This window comes from Mauremys reevesii, linkage group 4 (assembly GCF_016161935.1).
Source record: "Mauremys reevesii isolate NIE-2019 linkage group 4, ASM1616193v1, whole genome shotgun sequence".
Classification (NCBI taxonomy): Eukaryota; Metazoa; Chordata; order Testudines; family Geoemydidae; genus Mauremys; species Mauremys reevesii.
Window position 1 is genome coordinate 130,204,634 of NC_052626.1, and position 22,679 is coordinate 130,227,312.

The 22,679-nt window shown below is 47.4% G+C and overlaps 3 protein-coding genes across 13 annotated transcripts in view; 1 reads left to right on the forward strand and 2 right to left on the reverse strand.

Annotated features, from left to right (window-relative positions):
* The window catches only part of LOC120405152 (adenylate cyclase type 10-like), a 29,708-nt gene extending 25,923 nt beyond the window's left edge, over positions 1 to 3,785 (forward strand). For 7 of the 10 annotated variants that reach the window (XM_039538463.1, XM_039538465.1, XM_039538462.1 and 4 more), the window contains 4 exons: positions 486 to 603; positions 1,172 to 1,337; positions 1,671 to 1,874; positions 2,827 to 3,785. In XM_039538463.1, the coding sequence (XP_039394397.1) occupies positions 486 to 603; positions 1,172 to 1,337; positions 1,671 to 1,874; positions 2,827 to 3,069 (731 nt within the window). In that variant the 3' untranslated portion in view covers positions 3,070 to 3,785. Of the gene's footprint in view, positions 1 to 485; positions 615 to 1,171; positions 1,338 to 1,670; positions 1,875 to 2,826 lie in introns of those variants that run through there. The other 3 variants (XM_039538464.1, XM_039538466.1, XM_039538470.1) reach the window with 3 other exon arrangements.
* A 176-nt stretch (positions 3,786 to 3,961) lies between these two features.
* LOC120405153 (trem-like transcript 1 protein) lies at positions 3,962 to 11,523 on the reverse strand. Its single transcript, XM_039538471.1, has 7 exons — positions 11,261 to 11,523; positions 9,660 to 10,013; positions 8,146 to 8,466; positions 6,715 to 6,814; positions 5,873 to 5,967; positions 5,606 to 5,661; positions 3,962 to 5,089 (listed from the first exon to the last, which is right to left on the reverse strand). Exons 1-7 carry the CDS (start codon positions 11,301 to 11,303, stop codon positions 4,820 to 4,822), a joined length of 1,239 nt encoding a protein of 412 aa, XP_039394405.1. The 5' UTR covers positions 11,304 to 11,523; the 3' UTR covers positions 3,962 to 4,819.
* Positions 11,524 to 14,890: 3,367 nt separating this feature from the next.
* LOC120404575 (CMRF35-like molecule 7) lies at positions 14,891 to 22,608 on the reverse strand. Of its 2 annotated transcripts, XM_039537347.1 has the most exons (6): positions 22,495 to 22,608; positions 21,433 to 21,783; positions 19,663 to 19,983; positions 18,373 to 18,466; positions 18,089 to 18,259; positions 14,891 to 15,319 (listed from the first exon to the last, which is right to left on the reverse strand). In XM_039537347.1, exons 1-6 carry the CDS (start codon positions 22,535 to 22,537, stop codon positions 15,292 to 15,294), a joined length of 1,008 nt encoding a protein of 335 aa, XP_039393281.1. In that variant the 5' UTR covers positions 22,538 to 22,608; the 3' UTR covers positions 14,891 to 15,291. The 2 variants fall into 2 exon arrangements, with proteins under 2 accessions (XP_039393281.1, XP_039393282.1); XM_039537348.1 differs by lacking the exon at positions 21,433 to 21,783.
* Positions 22,609 to 22,679: the final 71 nt, after the last annotated feature.

Consider the following 22,679-nt stretch of genomic DNA (forward strand, 5'->3'; position numbering starts at 1 on the left):
CAGGGGTTTATTCTCAGGGAGCACCACCTGGTGGTGGTGGGGGGGGGAGGGATAGCTCAGTGGTTTGAGCATTGGCCTGCTAAACCCAGGAGTTGAGTTCCTTTGAGGAGGGAGGCTTAGGGATCTGGGGCAAAAAAATTGGTCCTGCTAGTGAAGGCAGGGGGCTGGACTAGATGACCTTTCAAGGTCCCTTCCAGTTCTAGGAGATTGGTATATCTCCAATTATTAACTTAACTTTATTAACTGGTAAGGATGCCTTCTCTAGGAGGAAAGGTAACTGATGTCTTCATGCTAACTCGTTACTGATGCTTTCTGATGGCACCAGGGACATGGTGCGTCACTAAAAGCGCCAGATTCAATCAGCATCCAGCCATGATTTAAACTGACGACCCAAGGTCCTTATCACCAAACATGCACCCACGTGAACAGCCGTTGTGAGGTCTCTTCTGTTCCGACACTGTCTCTGATGCCCATTTCTTTTGCAGAGTTTGATTACAGGCCCATTGAGGAGTGCCTGCAGTTCATAAACCAATACGAAGCCAGCTGCATCCTTAAGTCTCAGAGCAACATCTTGCTGAGTCTGTATTCCTCTTTGGCAATCTGGTAATACAGGGGTCTCATCAGATACTCCTCTGTGTTGGGGCTTTAGCTCTTGCATTCTTTTATGTGCTGTGGGGGAGAGAACCATGATCCTGTAGGTATGGAATTTGGTGCAGAGAATTCACCCCCTGCTGCAGAATCTGTAAAGCCAACATTTTCCAACTTGGGGACCTAAATTCTGGCATTTGGATAGAAGTGGCCGGATTTTCATAGCGTTGAGCATCTGCAGCTCCAATTGACTTTAATGGAAGCTACAGGTGCTCATCCGCTCTGAAAATGAAATGGCCCTTTCTTGTAACTGCCTAGGGCACATATGGAATTAGGGCGACATTCACCCCTGTGCAGAGGCCAGCACAAAACCTTGTCTCCATTTAAGTCCCTCTTAAACCCTCAAAATAGTGGAGGCTCTTTTCTCATTTGTCCCACTGTAATGAGCGGCTCTGCAAAGCCACCTGCGGCTCCTTCCAAGCTGCTGTAAGAATAAAAGCGGGGTTGTTGAGTGCAATATTAAAGCAGCCTTGGCTGGCGGTGAATAGAAGAGGTTGATGGCTTCCTTCCTGTTTGTTTGGAGGTTTGGCAGACTCCAGCAGTGGGATCTGTTCGAGGACAATTTCACAAAGGCCCAGCGGTTGGTGAGCAGAACGAATGCGTCCCTTTTTGGCACTCATGGCTTTTTTAGATTCCTGGAATGCCAGGGGCTGTTGCTACGGAGAGTCATGGAAGACACGCCCGAGAAGGTCTGGTCTGAGCAGGCATTGTGCATGCATAGCTCTTTCCACTTGGATCTGTTACCCTTCGTTCTCTTCCAGTCCCCGTGTCCATTATACTCAGATCCCACGTGGCTCTGCCAATGCACACAGCACCTCTGCTAGTCCAGACCATGTGCCCATATAATTCTGCCAATCAACCTCATTAGCCTTTTGCAAAAATTCCCCATGGCTGCTCACAGGGAATCAGCTCCACCGGGATCAGCTACATAAGAAGCCCTAGTGTAGACAGGCTGCTGCCAGCATTTTAAGCACCACATCCCCACCCCCCTACTCAGAGCAGGTCTATTCTCCTCTCTTTAGTACTTTGAAGAATTCCTTTCTCACTGCTCGACGAGTCCGGTCTACCACACGAGGGTTTACAGCCTGAAAGCCTCTGTTAACCTCCTGGGAGATGAAGATAAGAGCCAGGTCCCTTTGTCGAAGGGTCTCAAACTTTCAGCCACTTCCCACAACAGGCTGGAGGAAACGACTCTCAGCGTGAGCCCTGACCATGTCCAGAACAAGGTGAGCCGTGACTCTTCCCTTTGAACGCCAGGGGAGCTGAGCTCTGGGGTGCCAATAGAAACAAAGCGGGCAATGGTAGTTGCAGTGCAATGGGCATCGAGTGACAACTTGGTGTAACTTTCATTCTGAATGTAACAATAACATGACGGACAACACCCCGGGCGCAGTTGGGTCCCAAACTACCATGTTTACTTGTGCACACAAATGTGCAAAGCCTAGCTACATACACCGTCCTGCTCTGACTGGTTTTCTGGTGGCTTCTAAAACACAAAACACGATGAGCACCGCTAGAGGGCTCACAAACTATTTAAAGGGAGTCTATCATACACTGTATAACTTGTGGAGGGAATTGTCAGGGTCTGCAGTGGAACTGATGCAGGTATACAGAGATCCCACTGGAGAAGAGTCTTTGTTTCAGGTTCACTATTTTGCCTCCCCCATAACTTTCCCCCTATGATACTGCCCCTGCTAAACTGCAGGTTTAGTTACTTAAGAAATGCAGAGATTTGGCATTAAGGGGAGAGGGTCTAGGTTTCATTTGCTTCTTTATTTTCCCTGGCTCTTTATAGACCCCATGGCACCTGTGCATCCAAAAAGACTGACAAGAATTCCCATTACAGCCCTTTTACTGCTGCTCCAACTTGGTCAGCAGGGGCCACTGTGAAACACGAGTTTCAACTTCCCTTTTCATGACCTTCTGACCTGATGTTCTTAGCCCCTGTGGCCTGTGCGTCAGAGATCTGGCTCTCCCACTGTATAGGGCACAGATGCCATGACAGAACTAGCAGTAGGAGGACAAACAATGTGCACTTTGCTTTCTGCTCTTCGGTAACTCAGGCAAACACCTTAAGCTGAACATTTTCTCCTTCTCCCGTCTTGCCCTCTTGGGCATTGGCTCTGCCTCTGCTACTGTTATAAACCATGCTAAGAAGATTTCCTGTTTTGTGCACAGAATCAGGGCTCCGGCAGAGTCGAAGAGCTGAAGGACAGCAAAGATCAGGATGAAGAGGGCACACGAGAATACATGAAATCTGTCACATCGAGGCTGAAATCCAAACCCAGGCTGGAGGAATTGACCTTTGTTCATCTCCAGCTGGGGCTGCCCACTGGTGAGCCTATGGAATACATCAGCACTGCACCCTGCACCTTGCCCTCGACGTCCAGAAAACCCCAGGGTGACGGTGACAAAGTCTGAGCGGGCAGGAGAGACTGTCCGAGCTGGGAAATTGCTGGGTAGGGTGGAGGGTTTGTTGGAATTTGGAGCACGTACATTGAAAACCTGCCTCGTCGTGGCTCAGAGGTCAGCAGAGAATTTTAGGAGGGACACTGGAAAAATGGGGAAAAGTGACACAAAGGGGTTCTTTTCTTTTAGTCTGTGTAGTTCAGTGGTGTTTGTGGGACCCTGGAATGATTGGGGATAACTCTGTATTTAAGGGGTATGTTGACACTGCAGTCAAACACCTGGGACTGGCTTGTGTTAACTGACTTGGCTTGCAGGGCTCTGGCTGTGAGGCTGTCAAATTGCAATGCAGCTATTCGGGCTAGCGCCCGGGCTCTAAGGGGTCTCAGAACCAGCTGCAGGTGTTTCACTGAAGTGTAGACATACCCTAGGATAACCTGAGAGCGGGGCAAGGTTCTGTGACAGTCCTACTGAGACCCCACTTCCAGCATATATCTCCTGATAGGGGTATTGAAAACCTGCACCTGAACCCATGGGCAGTGGATAACAACAGTCCTGCTATGGAATCTGTTCCACTGTTCTTCCAGAAACTCATTCCTCCTGCTAATGCACTGGGAATTGCTGCAAATAGTCTTCCCCAACATAATTCTTCTCCTGCAGGGACTAGCCACCATCGTATCAATCGCATAGATTTTAATGGAAGCTGCCACAGTTTGAAATGTGTATAGTTTATAATAAAGTTATTTAAGACATATTTATTATGCGCCATAGAAGTGAATACAGAGTGACTCTCACACCCACCCACAGTTAACTCTGCATTACAATACAGTTTTACTTTGCACAATCATATGCTCTTCGGTGAGGCACAAGGCACCAGTTTAGCAAAGCACTTGAAGTCTCATGGAAGTCAGGACTTAACGTTAAGCACATGCTTCAGTGCTTTGCTGAACTGGGGCCGAATGCAGGGAGGTGACTGAAAGGTAGCCACTGTGGTGTTAACTGAACTGATAGAGAAGTTAAGACTGAAAAGGAAATGTAGCATGTTCCCATATTTCACAGCACTTCCCTACTGGGACGCTGTGGCCGCTCTTATCAGAGGGAGCCAGTTTCCTGATGGGGGAGTTTATAGCCGCCTATCACTAAAAATAGAGCCACTAGAGAAAGTAAATGTCCCCCACCCTTCCACTGCATTTAGTTCCCAGTGGCTGAATCCTGCTACTGGGCTATCCTAGCAGTGGAGCTGTTTTTTCCAGGGAGGTTTTTTGAAGCTCTGTCCCAGTCCTTTGGATCCATCCCCTCCTTCTTTGCTCCTTTTCACTTGCTTTGCACTTGTACCCTCATGGCCCCATGTTACAGTGCAGTTCCTCTGGTTGTGGGACTCCCTGCAGCACCTGTCATCCTTGCTCCCTGCTGGGCAATGCAGTTCAGTAACTCTCCCCACCAAGGAGTGAGTGTGTTCCCACCGGAGCATTCCCTGCACCTGCCTGGCCATGGGGACAAGAAACAGGAAAGTGGACACAAGCCTATCATAGAGTAGTTCAGAGCGCTATTGTACCAGTAGGCCACCAGGTAAATAAGCCTCACACCACAATTTTTATGTAAGATGATGCACTGTGGTAATACCCAGAGGAGCTAGTGACAACCAGTGCAGGATGTATCTTTCTTTCAATTCCAGATGCATTCAATTGTCAGCGACTGTAGTTTCTGCGATAGCAGTTCAGGAGAAGAGCTATGAGAGGGACACTAGATTTCATGGGATCCGAGTTCAGTTAGGGACACTTTGTTTCTCTTTAGTCCCAGACCGAGGAGGTGAATCTCCAAAGATGATGGTTGCATACTCCATGGTGCCTGAGGAGAACAGGACAGCTGAGGGCTCAGCAGAATGTTTGGCACCTTTTGGCTTTGGTGGAGGCTCCACGTTGGCATACGTGACATCGTCTGGCTTTGGCTTGGGTTGGAGCCTTAGCATGGCATATATTATACCGTTCTTCAATTCCCCATCTGGGGTGGCATCTCTGGGGTGTCCTTCATCTTTCTGGAAAGCCACAAATAATAGGAGAATAAATCGAAAGTCATCCTTTTTAACATTAACATTTCCTGAATATTAAGTCTCACTTTACCACAGCTAAAAATCTCCTCTCTAGAGGGTGAAACTGGGTTGGGCATGGGAAAAGCGAAACGCATTTATCTGGGATGCTCAGAGAACACCCCCCTATATGAACCCTACTGTAAGGACTGAGGAATTGGACTGAGGCACTTCCCATATTGGCTTGTTCAGTAATATGAATGCTTTGCAATCATCTAACATTCAAGGATCTCTGAAGTTAGACCTCTGAGCCCATGCTGATCAGATTGCAGATTCAGGGACATTAAACTTCATGCAGCTTGTGTTCATGGTAATATTTGTATTACAGGCAGACAAACAGAAATACAAGAATCCTGATTTCCATCTGCCTGCTCTAAACACTAGACAATCCTGCTTCCATCTGCTTCAAATAGCTATATGGAGGAGATGGAACAAAGTGCTAGAAATACCAGACCTTCAACCTACCTGCTCTGCTGCTAGTCTGCAGTTAGGGTGTTCACCAAAATTCAGCCCGTTTCCTACTGTGAAAGACAGAATCTCAATTTAACGGAAAAACTGTACCTAACCCTTTGTATTTTTACATACCACTAAAAGTGAGTAATGGGGTGAAGGATCTAGCACCTCTCTCCCCCGACCCCATTTCCATTCAGCATGACCCTCACCACTGTTGATCCAGGCCAGTGGGAAACAAACCCAAACTGCATGAAAACTGGACAAGTGATGGAGATGTACCTCTTTTTCTCCCTTTGGTGAAAATAATAGCCATGATAGCAATCAGTGCACTGCCAACCAGGAAGGAGCCCAGTGGCAGGACAACATAAAGAATTCTGCAAGGAAATGCACAACATCTGCATTAATATTCTTGTCATCAAAGGTGACCTGGTTAATTTGGGAGGGGACTCTGTGTGTTGGAAACTGGATTAAGGCTCCAAGATCTAAATTCAGCATGCAAAAATCACACTGTCTGCTTGTACCTTGATGCAGTTCCACTGACGTCAATGGGGCTATGCTGACTGATGCCACTGGAGGATGTGGCCCTGCTGTATTTTCCCAGGGTTGCTTCATGCAAGGGATAAACTCAGGAGTTTGAATTATTTTCTAGCACTTGCTGGCAGTGCTACTAGAATTCAAAGGATGCTGTACCCCCTCATTAGGATGCTGTACCCCTTCCATGGGTCTGTCTTTCATCAGGGTAATTATCAGGGTCCTCTTTGATCAGGCCTGGTAATGGCTCTCATTTGACATGTGATATTGTTTGGTCTTAGGCTGTGTTCCTAATGCAAGAGACAGAGAAGGCAGCACAGCTGGGCTCTGGGCTTATCCCCTAAGTATTCCTATGGAGTGGAAAGAACAGACAGCTCAACTCCTTCACTAAGGGCCTGATCCAACTCCTACTACTGCCAGTGGGTGCCTTTCCACTGCTTTGAGGGGGTTAGATCAAACCCTGTAAGACACTCAGAGGATGGTGTGTGTGTGTGTGTGTGTCTTTTACAACCCCACCCTTTTAATCTGCAACAGACCCAGAAAATCTCCTCTGGGGACCCTAAAGTCTTTTGTTTGTTTGATGTTCATACCTCTGCTCCTTGTTGCTGGCCACAGTTGGGTGGGCAGTTTCCCTCTCGTTAGTGGGAGGCGAAGTAGCCTCATTAACTGTATCATAATGCACACTTTTTTCTGAAAATAAACACAAGAGTGAGTGACCCTCCCCTGCATGGCCCTGGCCTGCTTGACATTCTGGAAGTGATGGGAAATCACAATGAGGCTTTAGAGCCTCCTCCTACTAATCCTGAGTGATCGCTTGTTGGTTAGCAGTGAGATGTGACAATGGGGTATGATACAGGAGTCCATCCTGTGCCCTTTCACCCAGAGGAGTCCTAGCCCTGAGGTTTATTGGAGTGTAGTCCAATAATCCCTCAGTGAAGTGCTGTGCATTCTATCCAGGTTGTTATATGGTGCCCCTCACCATAGTATCTGAGCAAAAAAAAGTTTAGTGTCGATACCGCTGGGAAGTGAGTAGCAGATATGGAGCTAGAACTCACATCTGCTGATTCTCAGGCCCCCACACCACCCACTGGGCTATGCTTTTTCACTGGAGACATTTACAGCTAGTATAGCAAGCCTTGGTAAATTTACTAGAGGGAACAACCCTGCAATGCCCAGAGGGATAGTCTAGACAACCATTGGTTTCCATGCACCCAACCTTGCCAATTGCTGAGTGCCTCCAGTGAGATGGACCTGGTAGGTCTGGGGTCTATGACAGAAAAAGGGAAAGCATGACTACTGCTGGAGAATACATGTGAGCGGGGACCAATAAGCCACATATGGGCAAAAGGTCCCCTTGGTTAAGGGTTCAAGAGCTGAGCTTCTGATCTGACCCTCTTCAGGGTTATTGGGATGGAAGTGTCTTGGGGACAAGCTATCCTTTGTGAGGATCCATTTTCAGTCTAGTCAGAACGCTCACAGGAATAGCTTCTCCCGCTTTATTTTCTGTATTTCTGTGTCCTATACTGGCTCAGAGTAGGAAGTGTGGAGAGGCATGAAAACGGGATTGAACATAAGAACGGCCATATTGGGTCAGACCAAAGGTCCATCTAGCCCAATATCCTGTCTTCTGGCAGTGGCCAATCCTAGGTGCCCCAGAGGAAATGAACAGAACAGATAATCATCAAGTGATCAAAGAAAAGTTTAATATTTGTGAATTATAACAAAGGGATGAGTTCAATCAGAGATTTGGGCAACATTCAGATCAGTTCTTGGGCCATTTTATTCGCTGGTGTAAATTGGGGTAGGTCCATAACAACTAATGATTCTGCTCTGATTTACGTGGGACAGAGGATCTGGCCGAGTTTGTTTATAATACTAGTATATTCAGAAGATGTCTCTGGGTCTCCTGCAATTTCCCTGCTCTAAGGAGCCCATCTGAACTCTGCCCTGTAACCACATCCAGCAGGGGATGAGAATTTGCTGACTTTTAAGGGAGGGCCAGTTTTCTTTGAGTAACTCACCCAAAACATTCAGTGTGATCATCTTCAGTAGCACGGTACTTCCCTGGAGATGGGTCTCACAATGATACTCCCCCGAGTCATGTAGCTGGAGCGCCACCAGTGTCACTATAATCACTCTGTTCCACCGGTCGATCTTTATCCTGGTCCTTCCTTGTGTATTAACAATCTGATTGATCTCAATGCTGACGACAGGTTGACATCTGGTTGCGGTTACCATTTTGCACCAGGTAAAATTATTAGGTATCCTGCTGTCGTCCATCACAAAATAAGAACAATTTAGGGAGATGGAGTCTCCTTTTCTGGCAGATAGCTTCATGGGAGCTGGAGAGAGAGACCGATGACTGGTTATTGTGAGAGCAGGAAGGAAAGAGACATGTCCTGCAGGTGTATAAATGCCCCCGGCATTTAAATGGGAAGACAAAGGATCAGACCCAACCTCAGCCCAACAGGAACTTGCAAAAGACATGGAAATAATCTCTCCCAGCCCAAGGAGAATATTTCCTAGGATTGTTTGTGCACAATTACCACTGGAAAACTGCACATCAATCACCATGGGGCAGCCCTGAACCAGCCTGAGCATCTGCTAATGCTGCCACCACTCCCAAAATGCACCTTCACAACTGGCCCTTCTGCTGCTGGCAGTCTTAGCAGCTGAGGAGCCAAGGACTGAATGAGCCATGAAGAGGGGACACCTCCCTCGTCCCTAGAATGGGGGACCACCCAGGACAGGACTGAGGTAGTTTGGCTTGGGCAGCATGGGGAAACTTGCACTGCAACTGACCACATTGGGACCTCCCCTGTGTGTCAGGATAAGGGTCCAGAGGTGTCATTGCAGCACCTTTCACCAGCAGTGACAACAAACAACAGTCACACAGGACAGGGATGGTGTGAATGAAGAAGCCAAGTCTTGTTATTGATCATCCCAACTAGTAACCAGAACTTCAAATTGGGAGTGGGGTTTCTCCAGGCCGTGGGGTTTCTATCCCAGCTGGTCAAAGACTTTTCTGTGTAAAAGGTTCAATTTTTTATGCAAAATGGCATTTTGACTAAATAGGAAATTTAGGGAAAATATTAATTTTCATTATTTTTTTTAAATGTTTTAACTGAACAATTGAAAACTGATTTTTTTTTTTTTGAGTTTTCAACCCAAACCTTTTGGATTTCGTTGTTTTGACAAAAAGACTAAAAATGTTTGATTGGGTTTGTTTTGGTCAAAATTATTCGGGGGTAGGGGTGGGACTAGGTTCCTAACCAGCTCTTCTTTTTACCAGATATGTGATGTGTCTATCTAAATACATGCATATATGAGTATGATACACATGGTGTTTCTATGTCTAGATATGTAATTGAAGGTTATTATTGTAACCATTTCTCTCTATAATATATACTGGGAAGTTGACATCTATAGACCCTGTGTTTTCTTTGGAATAGGAATGGAGCATTAGTCTAATTTGGAATATCCTGGTTTGAGCTGATTTGTGTCCCAACTAGGTCATGACTGGTCTTTAGCTCACCGTCATAAGACACCGCCACTTTAATCTTTTTCAATGGGATTATCGTCTCATGATCCAAAATGCCGCACAAGTATGTTCCTGAATCCTCTATCTCGAGCTCTGTCATGGACACAGAAACCCATCCAGTTCCCGAGTCTGCTAGATTTGCCTTTCTCTTTGATGCAATATTTAGGTAGTTCCTTTTCTTTGCTGGGACGGTCAGGAAGAATATGCTATGGCATTCCTGGTCTGACAGCATCTTGCACAATAATTTCTTCTCTAGTGAATACGTGTAATTGTAGTAACACGTTGTACTGAAAGAGCTTCCCTGTACAGCTGTCACTAATTCCAGCTCCTCTCTTGCCAGGCACGGCCCTGCCAAGGAAAGAAAAACATTGGTAAGAATGACCTGCCCATCAATTCTGCTACTTCGGGCTGCTGGGACTGCTTCTCCAGGCTCCCATCTCTGTCTAAAGGAGCTTTCATGTGTCTGAGACAGATTGCGGTTCGATCAGCTTTGGTATTGGGAGAGGAAAAACAGGCTGGACCAGAATAAGGTTTAAATACAAATGGCTGCGTTTATTTGGGGGAAAGTTACAACTTGGGCCGAGGGGAGGAGGCAATACTTAGCTGGGATGCTATTAAACAATACAAACACACCCCAAAATCATCAAAATACAAATCTATACTGCTCACTGCTTCACACTGAATAGGCAGACATGCACCAATTACACAAGAAGGAAATCGGGTTCGTCAGAGTGGTGCAACACAGAAAAGAGGCCCACAGGCCACTGCCTCAACCGCCCTTGCTTTCACGCTAAGGGTTTTACCCAGAGTGTGGTGCGGCTGCGATTGTGCAGATTCCACTCACTCAGACCGCAGGGACAGAAACCCCTTGGTCAGCTAATACTCAGATGGAGACAGCACCCAGACCCAAACACTCCACACAAAGACATAGCAGTAACTCACACAACTTAAAACAGTCTATAATTAACTGTCTACTAAAACCCAGAACAGATATACAAACTAAACAACTGTCAATTATGAGCTCAATAATTCAGTTCTCATACACTATACACACACTTGGTACCAAGTTAGGGAGGGGGAAAAGATAGGAAGCTAGGTAAGCAAACTGTCAGAAATTAGAATGCAAATACCGCACTCCAGGTGCAGCTGACCAGCAGAGCAGACACCAGAAGCATGACAAGCTGATGGAAATAGATCCAAAACGATAAATCCAAAGCGACAAATCCAAAACGACACGAGCTAGCTATAACCGGAGGAGACCCTGGCTGAAAGGTTGATCAGGCCCTTCAGCTGACACGCGGACACTCCATGAAAATTTTGGTGGGAAACCTAGTTTTATTCGAAGGGTCTTGTTGGTGTCCCTAGGCCTAGGTGAACCAAAGTTGTGACTTTAGGCCTGAGTGAACCAAAGTTCTTCCATGCTGTGAACTTTAACCAGCCTAAAATGCTAACAAACAGCAAGCAAAATGTGTAACTGTCAGCTTTCTTAGCTTGCAGCTGCAGTACAGCTCGAAACAGCAGCGTGCTACAAATGCAAGAGCAAACGGAATGTTCTGTGTCTACGGGAGGGGAGGGATGATCTCTCGGTGCCTTACCTGTTAGTGCCAGCAGTAGCAGCCGGGCTGGGAAGTGGCCCATCCTGTAGTGGGACGTGGTTTAGATCTTGGAGAGGTGCAATACAGCATTGAGGCTTTTTTGTTGCTGTGAAGATGGGTTGGCAGTGAACTCCCTTTGTCACTGTCTGTGTCATCATGCTCCAGAGTGACAGTATCGTTTGCAATTGTTGGAAAGATGCTTTTACCACAGTCCTATTCTGAGCCATCACACAGGAAGCCTGTGTTCTGGCTATCAGCTGTTTCTCATTTTAGCACATGTTTAGATATCTGCTTTGGGAGAGTGAGGGGAAATGGGGAGTGAGGGGAAAAAAGAGAGAGATTAGCACATGTTCTATTTTTAATGACATTTGAAGCCTTGGTGTATAGTACATGAACAGCTTTCAATCCCTAGATCACAAAGCACTTTATAAAGGGGCAGGGGCGGCTCCAGGCACCAGCATGCCAAGCGCGTGCTTGGGGCGGCTTGCCTGCGGATGGTCCGCTGGTCCCGCGGCTTTGGCGGCATGCCTGCAGGAGGTCCGCAAAAGCCGTGGGACCAGTGGACCTCCCGCAAGTGTACCGCTGAAGCCGCAGGACCAGTAGACCCTCTGCAGGCAAGCTGCTAAAGGCTGTCTGCCTGCCATGCTTGGGGCGGCAAAATGCCTAGAGCCACCCCTGTAAAGGGGAGAATTAGCCACAGCTACATTGTACTCTGAGGGAAAAAGAAATGGGTAATTCCTTTACCCAGTGTCACACAGCCGGTCAGAGATGGGAGCAGAACACAGGTCTTCGGCCAGAGCCCAACCCACTAGGCTATGCCATCTCCTTAGTAGAACATCCCCAAGTTGCTTCTCATCATGGTCCCTTGTGTCATTCTCTAGCTCTGTGTTTGGGATGTTGACCTGGAGGTGATATTTTTTGCTTAAAGTTATACAAAAAGGAGGAGGATTACAGTGCTGAGGAAAGGAAAGTGGGATCATGTTGGCTGGCCTCTATGTGGGAGACTGGAATGCACAGCTTGGCTCAGCTGATCCATCCAGTCCTATTGGCTGTTTTGGGATGCGTCTCTCTCAATCTCTCCTGTTGAAGCCGTTCCAACTTCATATAAACAGTGACCTGTTCATTGGAACAGCGCATTGGGCACTCAGATCTGAGATGACGCCATCACTGCTGGGCTATTGGTTATTCTGTTCTCTCTTCCTATTGGGTGTTTCACAAAAAAATTCAAAAGGGCTCGGTTTCATCCCAGTGTGGTAGGGGAAACATTTTGAAATCTTGACATTTTTCACAGAATGGAAAAACCAGCACTAGTCTTCAGGGTGTGGGTGTGGGTGTGGGGGGGAGTATGGGCTTGTTTACACAAATATTTAGTTGGGAGCAAGCTGGTGTGAGACCCATACTAGCCTGCATGGTTAGTCCCTGTGCAGCTGCTGATGCACATTAATGGTTCGTTGGTGTGTTTTGATCTAATCCTGTTTCAAAGAGGAGTAGATCAAAGTGGATTGACGAACTGTTAGTGAGCGTGAGCAGGGTCACATGGGCAGTTAGTCCGCGTGGGCTAGTACAGCGTACACTCACGCCTCAACTTGCCACAAACCAATTGTGTGCATAGACAAGCCCTGCAAGTCAGTTTTGTTTGGCTCTGCCTTGGGTTTACAACCAGTGCCGGGGAAAGGAAAGCATTGCTGGTACTGGCGGTTTGGCCGTTGGGGCACAGTTGGCATTCAGGGGGTGAGTTCTTGCTGGTCTCAGGGTTTTGCATTGTGTAACTAGATCCTTTCCCAGGATGGCTAGATTCAGCTTTGCTTTGGGGAGGTGATGAGTCAAACTCACATACTGATGACATAGCAATAAGAGAGTGGAAAAAAGCCCACAGCTGGGTTACCCTATTTTTGCAGCATGATTTCTTGTGAAATCAGGAAACAGGCCTTTTAACCCTGAGCAGTGAGCAAGTTCCAAGCCCATTGTTCTGTCTTGTGCAGCTGCTCAGCCAACAGCACTGAAATTCTTGTCCTCAAAGATCCAAGCTTCTGTGGGTAGGAAACCTGCAGGATTCACCCTTCTTGAGTCCAAAGACTGTGAGCAAACAGCCCCGCTCTCTCCTTACAGCCCCCAGCCTGGCCCTGGATTCCTCTTCCCTGATTGCAAGGCAGAGAACCTCGAACGCATGTGAAATGAGCTGTGGGTTCGAGTTTAGAGAATAAAAACAGTACCTAGCTTTTATGTGCATTACTGCCAGGCTCAAAAACCATGAGTTAGCCCCCACAAAATCATGATTTGTCCCAAAATCATGAATTTTACATCGAAAGATTATATGGTTTTTGGGGTCTGTCCTTGGACTTCTCCTGCCCACCCCCAGTGTGTGTGTGTGACAGAGTTGCCAAGGCTCCCAAATGTATGGAATGAGGAGATTTTGGCCTCCGCCGTCCTCAGATCTTCCTCCCCACCCCAAGTCTCCATCAGTTCTTCCCAGTCTACAGGGGCTGCAATGGAGGTCTCCCTTCTAGGGCTGTGAAATGAGCCCTGCAGGTTTGGCTTACGTCCTGCCCCTTTAAAAGGGAGCCCTTGCTGTTCCTGTCTCATCACCCAGTGGGTAGGAAGTGGATGTCTCCTGGCTAAGCCGGCCACTCACTGCATGTGCTGCTCCTGTATAAGCCCGAGGCCCATGGACACAAAGTGCAAAGGCTCCCGAATGGCAAGGACGTGGGTGCAGCTGGTTATCTGGGGTGTGCACTTATTGTATCTGAACCTAGAGACACCACCCAGAAACATTGTGTCAGGTACCCAGCAAACAGTGAGTCTTCAGCTCACCAGCTTTGTGTGCATGTCAAGTTGTGGTATCACTCCTCTGCTTTGTCTCATTGGCTACAAACAGACAGCACCATCTCTTTTTCCTGGCACTGCAGGCACTGGTCTCTGAGGTGGCATGAGTTTGGTGGATCTCAGCCCATTTGTGGGAGGTAGTACAGGTAAGAGCTCCCATATGTCTGCAGACTCATCTGGCAAAACAGCCGGTATCCCAGCTGCTAGTGGGATCCAGAGCATGGTACAATTATCACCGTGGGAAAGGAATTGGCTGAATCAGGGAGAGAAATGTAGCCCATAGCTAGGGCCGGCTCCAGGCACCAGCTAAAGAAGCAAGTGCTTGGGGCAGCCAATACCAAGGGGCGGCATGTCCGGGTCTTCGGCAGCAATTCAGCGGCGGGTCCCTCAGTCCCTCGTGGGGCGAAGGATCCGCCACCGAATTGCCGCCGAAGAGTGGAGTTGTGTGATCGCGCTGCTGTGGCTTTTTTTTTTTTTGGGCTGCTTGAGCGGCAGAAAACCTGGAGCTGGCCCTGCCCGTAGCTCTCTGTCACTGGTATCTGCTGACATTAATAGCTCCATGTTCCTCAAGCCCAGTGCACAAGAGCAGCGAATCCTCAGCAGCTTGGGCTAGCAGCTCAACATACCCAGGGTCCTGGGGGGATTGTATGGCTCGTGCTGCTGCAGCTTCACTGCTATTCTTACCGGCGCTAGCTAGACCAACATGAACTTGGGTATGCCTACGTGTGCTGCCGTCACACTGTTGATTGCAGTGTGGGCACACCCGGAGTTTGGATGAATCGGGACAATACGCTTGTCAATCTGACGCCCAACAATGTTTTTTATTTTAGCATCCTATGTATGAGTAATGCATAGGTTCTGATGGCTCAGATGCAACACTCCAAGTCTCTCTCCGGAATTAAGTGTGCGCACTGCCAAATGCTGTGTCTTTAGTTCCTTTTGCACCTAGGCATTTTCTATTAGCTTTGCAGGTAAAACAGGGTTTAGCAAGCAAAGGTTTATCTGTCATGGCTGGAGGCACTGGGAAAACTGAGCAGAACTTTCTCATCCGAAGGAGGTGTGTGTGTCTGCAGGTGTCAATATCTGTGTGAGTATCTCTGCATGTATACGTATAAGTGCTGGAGGAGTTGGGAGCTTGGCTGGAAAGACTCTTGGAATTCTTTTTCTTTGCCTACTTCTCTTCCTCCTTCCATCACATCCTTGTCTTACTAGCGTTTTCCTTTCCTTGCGTTAGTCCTGGAAACAAAACAGGAAATGGGTTAGGTATGGAGTAAGGGATGAAGAATCCATGCTGGTTTCAAGGAGCTGTCTGCTTTTCCGAAAACGTGCCTCTGCCCCCCACCTACCTTTGAAGCGTGGGTCTCCATTGGTGCCAGTGTAAATCAGGACTGTGACCACGGCTTATCAGGCTGGTCAGTATGGTCTTACTGTTACCTAGTTCCCTCTGCCTGTTGCATGCATTTCTTGTCTATTGTCTTCTACTTTGATTGCAAGCTCTTTGGGGCAGAGAAAATCTTTCTGTTTTGTGTTTGTACAGCACCTAGCACAAGGGGGCTCTGATTCATGACTGGAGCTCCTGGGTGCCACCATAATACAAATAGTAATGATTGCAGTTAACAGGGTCACCCTGGAGTGGATAATGGAACAGTCACATCTGTGGTGGTGTTCGGCTCTCCTTAGCGTAACTAGCCTGGCCGATCTGAAACACGAGAGTGGATTTTATTTTAGTATCACATGTTTGAGCTATGCACAAGGATTAGATTTTTATCGGTAAATGTTGGTTTCATCATATACGCACAAGCCAATGCAAAAATGTTTCTATCGATAATAATCTAAATGTACAGATAGTCAAAGTAAGAAAAATGCTGCTTGAGAATGTATCGCAGTTTGATGTGAGGATATTTACTTTGTATATTGTGACATGTGATATTGACAATTTGTGTTTCAGCTGTGACAAAGCATTAACTGTTCGAATCTCAACATTTACTGTCATTAAATAATTACTGTCTGACTTCCCCCTGTAGATGGGTCGGACTCACCCCTGTGGTGCCTCCTGCTGGGGACTCCGGGAATTAGCTCGTTCCAGCATTCGGAGCACCCTCTGCAGGCTGGTGATCCGCCTGTCTTCTGGTCCTGAGTCCCTCCCTGGACCCCGGTGCCCTTTTACATGGGGTGCTGCCCCCTGGCAGTAACCCCTTTCTCTCTGGGTCTCCCCTCCTCAGGGAACCCCCATCCTCTATCCCCACCTTGCCTCAGTATATGGCTACTGTCAGTCATTGTCTAGCCCCACATCCTGGGGCAGACTGCAGTATCAGCCAATCATCATAGGCAAAGGAGGGTTTGGACCTGCTGCTTTGGCCTACCCCTGGGCTGCCCTCTGCAACCCCCAGTACCTGTTAGCCCTCTGCTAGGCCACAGCCTGGGGCTTTCCAGGCTGGAGCTCCCCAGCTCCTCAGCCTTTCCCCAGCCCTGCTTCACTCAGGTATCCAGCCTCAAGCTCCCTACAGCTAGACCCTTCTCTCTCTGAAGGCAGAGAGAGACTGCCTGCCTCTGGCTTCCCTGGCCTTTTTATAGGGGCCAGCTGTGGCCTGATGGGGTGTGGCCCAGCTGCAGCCACTTCCCCAATCAGCCCAGCTTTTAGAGCAGCAGCTCTCAAGCCTTGCCAGGCCGCTTTTAAACCCCTCAGGGCAGGAGCAGGGGTCCACCCTGCTACACCCCCATAATTTCCTGCAACCGTGAAAATTTAAATAGATAAACATTAAAAAAGCTTAAATAACCATCAATATTTTCGGTTAAAATGATATAACAAAAATTGAATTCTGCCAAGCCTACAAATAGACCATTGTACCCTGTAAATTGTTCCTGAGACGCATTGGCTCAGGTACTAGACCGATCAACTCCCTCCTGCACTAGATGAGCCCACTGCCAAACACCATGTCCTTGGTCCCTTTTGCCCCTAGGCATTTTCTCCTTAGTGTAACTAGTCTGGGAATGGGATAGTTTCACCTCTAGGCTGCTGGTCTGAATCCAGCCCAGGTCTGCATTGACTGAAACTGTTCACTTCCGCTGGCTTTTGTTAAAGGAGTGGTGAATCTCACTTCAGTGTCCAGTGGACAGCTGTCCACTTCCTCCACGCACAAAACCGTCACCAGCATTGCACTAAATGGCCTCTCTCTAGGCCACTTCAATAACAAGGCCAAGGCCTGAAAGGGCCAGAGGACAAATGAACAGACTTTTCACCCCCTAGAGAGGAAAACTCCCTCCACCCCACAACAGAGTAAACAGTTTGCATGAGAAACCTGAAAGAGCAATCTGAGATCCTAGTAAATACTGTTTATCCTGAAGGAAGGAAGGAAATCTGGGATATTCTAAGCATTGCTGGTATCCTCAGCTCCCTTTGTCACAGGTTAAAGGGTCCTTTTGCCATTGTGGCAGGGTTGGAGGTTTGAGTGGCACCTCTAGCTCACTCAGATCCACTGGATTTGAAATCTTCAAACATTCTCCACCTGGAAAGACTTTTATTAAAGGCATGGAAGAGAGATCCCACAATCCATCAACGTTGCCCGTATGTTTTAAAATTATTCTTACAATATTGCCTTTGTTAATATCATTAATGTGTTTGATGACTCGCTTTTTGCCTGTTACGTGAGGGGCATGAGTCAAAGTGTGTGTTGCGTCATCCTCTAGTGACTGGTCTACATAGACCTAACAGACTACTACTGCCACCAGCTAATGGAGTTACTCCTTTAGTGCAAGTAATCAAGGGCTCTGCTGTCAGGTCAAACACAACTGGTGACCCATAAGAGGTTATTGCTACATTTAGCTTCTCAAATGTTTTATTGTCTTCCTTGACAAGCAGCTAAGATATATCCTTCAGCCTTACTCCCAGTTCGCACTGCTCATCCTCCCCAGACTCCTCTACCTTGCTTATGTCTGGGGCCCAGCACTGGGAAACACTCTCCCAGCGGGGCTTCATCCCACCCCGTACACACTTAGTGAGATTACCTGTGAGTGGGAGGAGCTGGTGTTTGTTCCGGCTGGCCATGGATCTCCTGCTCTGTGGCTCTGCTTCCCCTTTTGCTGGCAACGATAAAGATCAGGAGCGCTGTCAGGAATTTAGCGCCCAGCAATCCAGTCATGATACAGAGGACATTGAGATTGACCTCAGAGTACCAGCTATGGGAAACCACACACACAACAATTAGAATTAACTGGGAAAGGTGATTTCCACCCTTTTACTGTGAATCTTGCATTTTGCTGAGCCTGAATTGTTTTCTTTCTGTCTTTACCTCTGCTGATCATTCCTGGCTGTAGTTGGGAGGATGGCTCCTATGTTGTCAATGGGACGGGATGATGTCACAAAAGCTGTCCTATCATAAGATTCTGGAAATAAACACACCCCATGATGAAGATAGTACAAGTGAACCTTCTCCTGTAGCCATGTCCTCGTCATGAGGAATAAGAAGAACAGAGTTAACTTGTTTGTTAGCAGTGAGCATGTAACATGTGTGTCCTGTGGAAACCCACCCAATCTTTTTGCCATTTACCAGCAAAAAATATTCCTGTGAGTGAGGTCTCTTGGTCTTTGGAACAATCTTGCAAGGGAAGTGGTGGAAGCTCCTCAAATGACATAATTAAAACGAGATTGGAGAAAGCCCAGAGAAACATACTGACGGGAACCATTGTGCATTGCCAGAAGGGATGGGCTTTGTAATCTCTAATTTCTGTGCACCTGATCTTGCAAGCTGTTAAGTGCTTCCTAGGAGATGCTAAATTCCCTCATCTCCAGAGCACTCAGGCCCAGATCCTCCATGGTATTTAGGTGCCTAACTCCCATTGATTTCAGTGGGAGTTAGGCACCTAAATTTTTTTGAAAAACTGGGCCTCAATGCCCTTATTGTATGACAGATAAACCTCAGCAGGACCAGAGGTCCCATTCGTATAAGGATCCAAATGCTCAGATGCTTAGCTGAACTTCTTTGCTATTATTAGGCTGGAGATTTTATGGGGAAGGACATCTTCTTGTGAGGAGTCCATTTTCACCCAAGTCGGACCCACCTCAAGGGTGGCTGTTCCTATGGCCTGTTCTATGTTTCTGCTTCCTGCACTGGCTGAAAGTGAAAAGGGCAGAAAAGGAGGAATATCAAATAAAAGTGCAGCGTTCATGAACCTTGACCAAGGGCTGTGTTCAGTCTGAGATTTGGTCAGGATTCCGCTCACTTCGTATTTCACCCACCCCAGTTCGGATCGACACCCTTTTAATGCACACACTGAAAGTTAATTCAAGCAAAACTCAAATGGCACAAGCTCAGCCTTAAACCTCAAAAAAGTCAGGATTTTGGGCGTGAAGGCCGAGCCTCTTTAAAGCTCTTATTAGCTTTTACCCAAGACCCACAACACATGGCAATATAAAAGATAATTTTGTAGATAATACTAGTAGGTATCAAAAGCCTGAACAGGTGAATTCAGGAATTTTTCATTTGTCTCCTGGAATGTCTCTGAGGAGCCCATCTGAACTCTGGCCTGTAACCACATTTGCTGACTTTTAAGGGAGGGCCAGTGTTCTTTGAGTAACTCACCCAAAACATTCAGTGTGATCATCTTCAGTAGCACGGTACTTCCCTGGAGATGGGTCTCACAATGATACTCCCCTGAGTCACGTAGCTGGAGCGCCACCAATGTCACTGTAATCACTCTGTTCCGCTGGTCGATCTTTATCCTGGTCCTTCCTTGTGTATTAACAATCTGATCGATCTTAACGCTGACGACAGGCTGACATCTGGTTGCGGTTACCATTTTGCACCAGGTAAAATTATTAGGTCTTCTGTTGTCGTCCATCACAAAATAAGAACAATTTAGGGAGATGGAGTCTCCTTTTCTGGCAGATAGCTTCATGGGAGCTGGAGAGAGAAACCGGTGACTCGTTATTGTGAGAAAGGGAAGGAAAGAGACATGTCCTGCAGGTGTATAAATGCCCCCTGCATCTAAATGGGAAAACAAAGGATCAGACCAAACCCCAGCCCAACAGGAGCTTGCAAAAGACATGGAAATATCTCTCCCAGCCCAAGGAAAATATTTCCTAGGATTGTCTGTGCACAATTACCACTGGAAAACTGCACAGTATCCAAACTGCAATCAATCACTATGGGGCAGCCCTGAATCCAGCCTGAGCATCTGCTAATGCTGCCACCACTCTGAAAATGCACCTTCACAATGGGCTCCTCTGCTGCTAGCAGTCTTAGCATCCGAGGAGCCAAAGACTGAATGAGCCATGAAGAGGGGACGCCTCCCTCGTCCCTAGAATGCGGAACCACCCTGGGCTGGGCTGGGGGATCATGAGGAAGCTTGCACCATGTTGGGCCTCCCCTGTGTGTAAGGATAAGGCTCCAGGGATGCTGTTGCGGCACCTTTCACCGGCAGTAACAAGAGACAGCTGTTAAACAGGGCGGGGGTGGTATAAGTGAAGATGCCCCAGAGTCTGGGATGTCTAGCAGCTGATCTGACCATCCTTCTTATTCAGGGCCAGCTCCAGGCACCAGCTGAGCAAGGGGAAGGGGCGGCACATCGGGCTCTTCGGTGGCAATTCGGCAGCGGGTCCCTCTCGGAGGGAAGGACCTGCCGTCAAAAGAAGAAAGCAGCGCGGTGGAACTGCCCCCGATCGCGATCGTGGCTTTTTTTTTTCCCCGCCGCTTGGGGCAGCAAAAACCCTGGAGCCGGCCCTGTTTTTATTGGTCATTCCAACTGGTAACCAGGACCTGAAATTGGGACTGATGTTTCTCCATGTCATGGGGTTTCTATTAGAATTGGCCAAAGATTTTCTGTCTAAAGGGGGTATTTGTTTTTAATGGAAAATGGCTGTGTGTGAAACAGAGAATATGTGCAAAAAATCTTCACCTTCCTGGAAAAATACGGATTTTTTTAATCCAAAACCCATAACTGAAAATATTCAGTTTTAAGGGAGTCAAAAACCCTTGTTTGTAGTGTTTTGAGAAACAATGGAAAAATGTTTTTTTGTTTTTATCTGAAGTTTTCATAGAGCAAAAAAATTTCCCAGCCAGCTCTGGTTTCTACCTATGTATGTGCTAGCATGTGATGCATAGATATATGTATATGTGTGTTTGTGTTTATGTATACACACACGCATTTAAATACATACATACACCTGATACATATGTTTTTTCTATAAGTAGATATACAATTGGGATTAAAATACATTAATCATCGGTCTGTCGGCACAGAATGTGTTTTATTTTGAAACAGGACTGGGAATGGTGCATGAATCTAATTTGGAATATCCAGCTTTGAGCTGATTTGTGTCCCAACCTGCTCTTCACTGATCTGTAGCTCACCTTCATAAGACACGGCCACTTTTATCTTTTTCAATGGGATAATCTTCATACGATCGGAAACCCCACACCAGTATATTCCCGAATCCTCTACCCGGAGCTCCGTCATGGACACAGAAATCCAGCCAAGTTCTGAGTCTTTTAGGCTGACCCTTGCATTTGGAGGGTTTAGAGAATTCCTTCCTGCTGCAGGGGAGCTCTGGACTATGGTTCGGCATTCCAAGTCTGACAGCTCCTTGCACCAAAATTTCTCCCTTTGTGAATACTCGTGTTGGTTGTAGTGACACACTGCAGTGAGTGCGCCTCCCTGCACTCTTCTCACCATTTCCAGGTCCTTTCCTGCAAGGCAGGGCCCTTCCAAGGAAAGAACAAATTGATGTTAGGGGTGAGAATGACCTGTGGGGACAGTGGCTCTTAACCAATGTCCTGCCCATCCCTGCGACTACTTCAGGCTGCTGTGACTGTTATTCTAAGCTCCTTACCCCTGCCTAAATGAGCCTCTGTCCAGAGCGCCAGTGCCTAGAAGCTTTCTCCTTCCCATTTAATGGTCCATACTGTGCTCCACTGTGGAGCTTACATCACCCAGTATTCAAAGTGGGTTAGAGTGTGAACAACTAATCAGGAGCTAGGCTGGCTCTGTCTGGTACAGTCTGGTAAACTGGCACTGGTCTCATCATTTAGTCCACCCCTCTTTCAGTGTAGGAGTGTTCGCTACAGCACATTCTCTGTTGCTTTCTCCAGATTGGCAGGACCCAATTCCTAGGTGGGTTTGGCTAAGGAATCCCTTCTAGCCTGTTTTCACAATTTGGGGTGCCACTGAAATCCATGTGATGGCTTTTCTTTTCTCTCTAAAATATGCAATTACTGAGGAAAAAAAATATGGAGATTCAGCAGGCCAAGCATTTCCTGCCATCACGAATAGCTGGGAGCCCAATTTCCGTGGCTGTCTGCAGCCAGACAATGTGATAAGTGCAAGAGCAAACAAGTGCAGTGTGCTATGAATGCAAGAGCAAATGGAATATTCCGTGTCTACGGGAGAGGAGGGCCGATCTCTCGGTGCCTTACCTGTTAGTGCCAGGAGTAGCAGTTGGGTTGAGAAGCGGCCCATCCTGTAGTGGGAAGTGGCTTAGGTCCTGGAGACGTGGAATGCCGCCTCCAGGCGTCTTCAGTGCTGTGAAGATGAATTTCCCCTCACGGGTAGGAAGTGAACTCCCTTTGTCGCTGTCTGTCACATGTTGCTCTGGGATGAC

Bases quoted from the DNA above. Each gene is read 5' to 3' on its own strand.
- LOC120404575 (XM_039537347.1), bottom strand. From the start codon at position 22,537: ATGGGCCGCTTCTCAACCCAACTGCTACTCCTGGCACTAACAG. The intron at 21,784-22,494 runs GTAAGGCACCGA...TTTCCTTGGAAG, and splicing joins GCTACTCCTGGCACTAACAG to GGCCCTGCCTTGCAGGAAAG. The intron at 18,260-18,372 runs GTAAAGACAGAA...GGTTTCCCATAG, and splicing joins GCCAGGAATGATCAGCAGAG to CTGGTACTCTGAGGTCAATC.
- LOC120405153 (XM_039538471.1), bottom strand. From the start codon at position 11,303: ATGGGCCACTTCCCAGCCCGGCTGCTACTGCTGGCACTAACAG. The intron at 10,014-11,260 runs GTAAGGCACCGA...TTTCCTTGGCAG, and splicing joins GCTACTGCTGGCACTAACAG to GGCCGTGCCTGGCAAGAGAG. The intron at 5,968-6,714 runs GTATGAACATCA...ATTTCCTTGCAG, and splicing joins GCCAGCAACAAGGAGCAGAG to AATTCTTTATGTTGTCCTGC.